The 7,643-nt window shown below is 35.2% G+C and overlaps 1 protein-coding gene across 1 annotated transcript in view; it reads right to left on the bottom strand.

Annotated features, from left to right (window-relative positions):
* LOC107662173 (monocarboxylate transporter 8) overlaps positions 1-7,643 on the bottom strand; it is a 54,474-nt gene that overhangs the window by 3,301 nt on the left and 43,530 nt on the right. Inside the window, exons 4-5 of the mRNA XM_016452090.1 lie at positions 1,284-1,427; positions 201-429 (exon numbers count right to left, since the gene is read on the bottom strand). Of these exons, the coding sequence (XP_016307576.1) occupies positions 201-429; positions 1,284-1,427 (373 nt within the window). The remainder of the gene's footprint in view (positions 1-200; positions 430-1,283; positions 1,428-7,643) is intronic.

The following is a 7,643-nucleotide window of genomic DNA, read 5'->3' as shown; positions in this document are numbered from 1 at the left end:
TATATATATATTCATAGTCCATATAAAAATACATTTTTACATAAAATACATATAAAATGTATTTTATATACTATGTTTATCTTATAAAATATAATTTAAAAATTGCATTTAAAGGAAAAGTTCAAAGTTCCAAAACTAAAAATTAGTCATTCCAAGCAAGCAAATGTTAAATGGTTTATTGCAAAGATGAAGCTTCTCACCTGCGATCGGGGGTCCCGCTGTCATTGGTATGGCCATGAGGCCGAGGAGGTAGCCGATAGCTTGAGACGCCTGCATGGGCCCTACTAACTCAAAGGCGATGGGGGCCATGATAGTGATGAAACAGCCATCACAAAGACCCATCAATACGAAAACCACCACCAGACCTTCGAACACGGCGCACTGAGGTATCATCATTGACATCAGACCCAGTAATATGAACGATGCCACCTACACATACAGACACACAGAGATCGTCTAAGCACATGGACTAATGCTGCGCTACATCCAAAGTTTGACATCTAAGACTTACAACCATGTAATCCATTTCCTGATGCTCGGAAAATTATTTACAAAAAACTGAATGGTACTGGTAACAGAATCTGAATTTTAAGGGGGAACCACATAAAAATACCATAGAAAATTTTAGATTTTGATAGATTGTGAAATATGCAGTTCACATAGGAAAATTAAACTATGTTGAACAAGCTCTTGAAAGCACAATTGCAAAGTTGATATTTATGTCATATTTTAAACAAGTCAGGCAAACAATTTTTATTGTTGTTGGATGTTGTGGAAGTTATTTTTTCATAAAAAAACTCGCTCTCATAAAACATTAAAATGCCATTGAAAATCAATTCCTTAGAAGCAAATATTGTCTTTTATGGAAAAGGTACTTATGCAGATGTTCAACTGAAGTTTCCTGGCAACCAAATTGCAAAGGATAATGAAACGGCATTGCAATGAAGGAAACAGCATGCCGTCTTTCAGGAAACAGTTATTATATATTGACATCAATTTAAAAAAAACACTTTTTTTTTTTACGTCAATCTAGAACTAAAGATAAAAAAATTATTCAAAGTTTGTTCCACTTTTAGAACACACAGATCTTCAGAAACACTGAAGCCATTGATTGGGCTGCTGTGATGTATCAACGGTGTGACCATAAGCGAGACACTTCACCACAGCAGGAGTATCCTGTAATTTTTTCATGCCAATTTATAGTGACACAGCATGAAAATTCTCCAGCTATGGAATTATGATTAACTGACATGCAGTGAGTAGCTCCTGTTGGGTTTCTGTACCTGCATGTAGATTTTCTTTACTCCAGGTATGAGATCTCCGATCTTCCCAAACAGCAGTCGACCGACTCCAGACGACGCTCCGATACACACGAGCAGCACCCATTCCCTCTGAGTGTCTCCAAACTGCTCCTTCACAAAGTTCATCTGCCATAGAAACAGGAAAACCATCAGATGATTAACATACACATACAAAACTACCTATCCATCAACCAATTCACCCACCCATCCATCCATCCACAATACTGATCAAAGTTTTGGGATCAGTATGACAAAAATGCCCCAGAAATTATCCATCAGTCTATCAATCCATCCATCCAGCCATCCACAATACTGTTCAAAGGTTTGGGGTCAGTATGATAAAAAATGCCCCAGTAATTGTCCATCAATCCATCCATTTGTTCATCCTTCCATTCATCCGTCCATCCATCAAGCCATGCAGCTCTATCCATCCATCCACCTATCCATCCACCCATCCATCCAGCCATCCATCCAGCCAGCCATCTAGCCATCCACCCATCCAGCCATCCATCCACCCATCCATCCATCCATCCATCCATCCATCCACCCATCCAGCCATCCATCCACTCATCCATCCAGCCATCTATCCATCCATCCACTCATACATCCATCCATCCATCCAGCCATCCACTCATTCATCCATCCATCCATCCATCCATCCAGCCATCCACTCATCCATCCATCCATCCATCCACAACACCATTCAAAGGTTTGGGTTCAGTATGATAAAAATGCCCCAAAATTATAAATAAATGAATTTCTGTTTTTAATTATATATTTTGATGTGTTTAATTCTGTTTTTAATTAAATATTACCGGTAAGAGGTTTGAGAATTTGTTAATAAATTTATTATATTGAGATATTTGACAAAAAAAAATTGATGATATAGAGTAGATTTTATATGGATAGGGGAAAAAATAAGAATAAAACACTATAAAACTTGATGATGTAACAATGAAGACTGAGGTAATGGCTGTTGAAAATTCATCTTTACCATCACAGGAATAAATTACATTTTAAAATATATTCAAATACATTTCCCAGCAGGCACAGGATGTCAATATAACGTCAGGTTGACGTTGGACATGACGTCGGGCAGACGTTGCATTTTGGTTGAGAATGAAAATCGGGTTGACGTCAGTATTTGACGCCAATTTGACTTTGACTTTGACTTAACGTTGGATTTTGGTTACACAACCTAAAAACAACAAATATCAATGTCAGCTGATGTCAGTATTGGACATCAAATTAACATTGACATTAAACGTTGAATTGACATTGAATTTTGGTTACCCAATGACGAAATGTAACCAAATATCAACGTCTTATGACATTGTGTGCCTGCTGGGTTATTTTAACACTTACTTTAAATTGAAATAATATTTCACAATATTACTGTTTTTACTGTATTTGCGATCAAATAAATGCAGCCTTGGTGAGCAAAAGAGACGTCTTTCAAAAACATAAAAAATCTTACTAACCACAAAGTACATACTGTATATATCAAAGTTAATCTTGACAAACTGTCCTTTTCTAGCTCCACTCAGTATTCTCTTGTATAAATACAAAAACATTGGCCTCTTGTTGACATCGAAGTGCTAGTTAAGTGTGATTCCTGTGGTTAAATTAATCACTGGAATAAAATGTTGGCTTTGTACAGCCATAGTCAGCCCCTAGTCTTCATCAAAGACCTTTTTCTTCAGCCTTATCAATGAAAGCACTAATGGCGCTTTGTGGTGGGAACAGAGGAAAAGCAGCTATAAGTTGAATATTTCCGCTCATAGACGCCCTTGTTTCTAAGAAGGGAAGAGGGGGACATGGGGTTAAAAATAAAAAAATCCTTTAGAAGCATTTCCTGACCCTAGAGATCACAGGCCTGTGGATTGGATGTCTTTTGAAAACCGCTTGAATGAGAAAACCTTAGGGGCACATCAAAAGCCCTGAGATTTCACATTTAGGTTTAATGTGAAGGAAGGGCTTTCCTATTTCACCACGAGAAACGAGAGCCAAACGCGTACATACACACACATATGCACAACAAAAGCCGGGACTAAGTGTTTACTTCTGGTGCGAAGCCTGAAAAAACACAACTGTAAGTGGAAGAGTGAGACTGAGGCGAGGGGGGAAAGGTCTCTCTCATCAACTTTATACCACCGCCCACAAAATACACACACACACATGTTGGCTAACTCACACCTAACCAAATAAACACTTACTTCAAACACATACCAATGATTTGACATACATCAACAAAACACAATTGCAACAAATGCGCACACAAACACACTTTTCCTAAACACACACACACACTGACAGTATAATGAAAAAATATTGGTGTAGGATTTACATTGAAACAATTTTCACTCTGAAATTGCTTTAAAATTTTACAAATTATTACAAAGAAATGGCATAGATCACATTGAATTAAACGTGACATTTTTAGGACTGAAATAGTATTTTTGCAAAAACATACACTAATATTCTTTATTTATAACTTATGAAAAATAATTTTTAAAATATACTACCATTCAAAATTTTGGGGTCAGTATGTTTTTTGTTTTTTTTAAGAAATTAATACTTTTCTTCAGCAAGGACACATTAAGTTGTTTAGAAATGGCATAAAATACATTTATATTATTAAAAAGGGATTGGATAGAATTTTTTAATTTTTTTAAGTCTCTTATGCTCACCAAGGATGCATTTATTTAATGAAAATACAGTAAAAATAGTAATATTAATACAATTTATAATAGCGGTATTCTATTTGAATATATTTTAAAAATGTAATTTATTCCTGTGATCAAAGCTGCATTTTCAGCATCATTACTGCAGTCTTCAGTGTCACATGATCCTTCAGAAATCATTCTGCTGATTTGCTGCTCAGGAAACATTTCTGATCATTATCAATGTTTTTGCTGCTTCATATTTATGTGAAATCCGTGATGCATTTTCTCAGGATTATTTGATGAATAGAAAATTGAACAGAAAATTAATTAAAAAAAAAGAACAGAATTTATTTGAAATAGAAACCTTTTGTAATGTTATAAAAGTTCTTATACTGTCTGTTTTGATCAATTAAATGCATCCTTGTGGGAAAAAAGTAAAAAAGTTTCTTTAAAAAAACTGACTCCAAACTTTAGAATGCCGTTAATTTGAGCACATCTCCATTAACCGCACTGAAGCAATTATACACACGCTGGCTGAACAATTAAAGGTTTTGAATAACTGTGTTTTACAGGGAAAGGAAAGCACACATGATGGAACCATCTGCGTCAAGCTTTTCTTTCAGCAAACAGTGCATCCTCTTATATCATCACATTTTATGGCCTGTTTATCACTGTGACCCAAACTCTATTTATGCAGTTCAGCGGCTAGAAACTAATTCTCAGCTTAATTCTCTTTGAGAACAAGAGAGAAGCACCATTACGGCTGAGTAATTCAGGTATCCAAGTAAAAGTATGTCCATATGACAACTGAGAATGAGAGAAGGAAAGGTGAAACAAGGACAGAAATCCCAAGTCTGACCTGAGATGACACACGCAGAGTTAATAATTCATCATCAACATGTGTGGACTCATCACATAGGCTTTCTGTCATGCAGAGTGCAGTAAATATTTCAGTTTGCCGAACCCTAAAACATTATTTATGCATGGGACGGGTGCATCGCTCCTATAGCCTCCTCTGTTTTCTTAACGTTAAATGCACACCGGTCTGACTGACTGCAAATTGGAGGCGTTTTGTTCACTTTGTCTTCATAAAATGGTTGCCGGCTTGTAACCAACAGCCTCTGTGAAACAGCAAATGTCTGAGAAATTAAAATGGATTTATTTGCATTACTGAACTGCATTAGTGTGCTAAAAACACCTTTTTATGATTTATTGACTGCACTGATAAGGATTTGGCATTTAAAAAAAATGTTAACTAGAAAAGCAAATTGCTTCCAAGAAGAAGCAGAGCTACTGCAAGTTTCATATTTTTTAAATTATGTGCTAAAACTTAAGACTTAGCTCACACAAAAATAAAAACTGACATCAGTTAGTCATTGTATAAACCAATATGGCACAAACACAAAATAAGATGTGAGGTAGAATGTTTTTACTAAACAACAGGGTTACTCTGGTATTATTTATATACTATGATAGTATTTATTAATATTTCAAATTAGCTGTTTTATATTTTTATATATTTTCAGTTTTCATTTTAGTTTAAGTTTTAGTAATCTTGTTATGTGCGCTTGTCATTTTTTAATACTTTTATTTAGCTTTAATTTATTTTTATTTCAGTTTTAGTAATTTAAGTACTTAGTGTTCTTATAGTTAACTAAAACTACTAAAAATCATTTTTGCTAGCTAAAATAAAGCTTAAAATTAAAACAATATTAGATGTACATTTTAAACGTAAGAAATAGTTGCCTTGGCAACTAACCAGATTAAAATAACTTTAAGTTTAAAATAATAGTTCACCCAAAATTGAAAATTTGTTGAAAATTTAATTTGTTGGCTTCTTCATGGGAACAGATTTGGAGAAATTAAGCATGTCTTGTGAAACAAAAATATTTGTAAGGCATTTTTACATTAAACCGTTGCTTTCGGCCAAAATTCGAGTCCATAATCCATAAAAACATTTCCTCCAGTGAAACGATCCATCTCCTGTTGTCTCTAACATCAAAATCCATCCACATATTTGTTTGGGACCTTTTTGGACTGTTTTCGCTTCTGCTTGATTCTCTCCAGATTCAGAAAGTGACAGTTTGAAGTTAAAAACATTTTAATTATGCACGTTTTCCCTTAACAAGACATTAATTGACAGTTTGGATTATTGTGATGTTTTTATCAGCTGTTTGGACTCTCAGTCTGACGGCACCCATTCACTGCAGAGGATCCATTGCTGAGCAAGTGCTAAATTTTTCCAAATCTGTTCCAATAAAGAAACAAACTCATCTACATCTTGAATAGTCTGAGGATGAGTACACTTTTTAGTAACTATTCATTTTTGGTTAACTAGTCCTTTAATGGTGATGGCCCCTGTTGAGTTGGTTTTTGACTGAAAACCTTGACCACCATCTCATTTGACAACTGCGACTCAACATTCTCATTTGAGTTTGACTACATTTACTGTGATTTTTAGAGTAGTGAGAACATTCTGCCTTTTGTATTCTACGGTCTGATATTAGTTGGCTCTATCCAGTTTGATGACTCTAGTTTAAAAATGTCCTGTCAAGTTTTTAGGGTGAAAGAAAGGTCGGTCAGGAGTGTCATGACAAATAAATTCCGACATAATGCAGAATAGGTCAGTATGATTTCAAATCATGATCTCAAATGTAATGAAATATCTGGAAAAAGAATTTGGGTCACAGTGGGAGTTTTGCAAAATGACAGACTGGTCACAATCAATCAGTGATCGCACCTGAATATGAACCATTATATGGCTTGAAAAGATCTTCTTTATTGGATTGTACTAATTTAATTAGCATGACATCATTCACCGCTTCAGCCAACTGGACTTGTATTATTCTGAAAATTCCAGCATGTAAATCTGTGGAATCTATAGGCCTGGTGTGCATAAGATCCATCATTATGATTTACTGGTGGAACTCTGCTTACAGCACACCAGGGCTTCGTGCCAAATGTGCGGAAAGAGAGATATTAATTATGCTCAAAATCTGGCATAAAAAATAAAACTCCCTGGTGAGAGTGAGAACTGCTTTCCACCTGCCGTGCCACGTTTATGAGGCTAAATATTCATCATTTGTTGCTACTGAATCACTGAAGTCATTTGATATCAATTTCCTACACAGTGAATGTTGGATTTGTGAGGGTAATTTATAATTACATTCAACCTGAGTAACATGCAGTTAAATTAAATTAGCATTCAGAAATGATAAATATGCCTCAACATTTCTTTCCCATGTTGATTTTAGTGCCCACCACTTAAGCAGGGATATATAAACATGCATATTAATAAAAACAGGTAAACAGTTTTGTTTTTGTTTTTTTTCAGTAAAATATGTAATCATTCTTTTACCTGAAAAGCAAAATTACGTAAGACATAAAATTATATATATACTGTATATATAGCAGTCTCCATTTACTCCTGACATCTCAGCCACTGAAGACGCAGTGGATTACATTTGTTTATGAAGCGAATTAGGGCTGAACGATTAATTGCATTTGCGATAATATCGCGATATGAGAAAACACGATTTTTCAATCGCAGAGGCTGCAATTACACTCGGTCACGTGACACGCGAGAGTAAAGAGATGTGTTTGACTTGAAGATCGATCGGTGTATGACATCAAAGTACGGCGAGAGAAAGCATAAGGAGACGTCCGCGCTCTCTTA

The sequence above is a fragment of the Sinocyclocheilus anshuiensis genome, unplaced genomic scaffold, assembly GCF_001515605.1.
Source record: "Sinocyclocheilus anshuiensis isolate Anshui unplaced genomic scaffold, SAMN03320099.WGS_v1.1 scaffold1120, whole genome shotgun sequence".
Lineage (NCBI taxonomy): Eukaryota > Metazoa > Chordata > Actinopteri > Cypriniformes > Cyprinidae > Sinocyclocheilus > Sinocyclocheilus anshuiensis.
The sequence above is the reverse complement of the archived record's forward strand: the minus strand, read 5'-3'. Positions and strand labels throughout refer to the sequence as shown.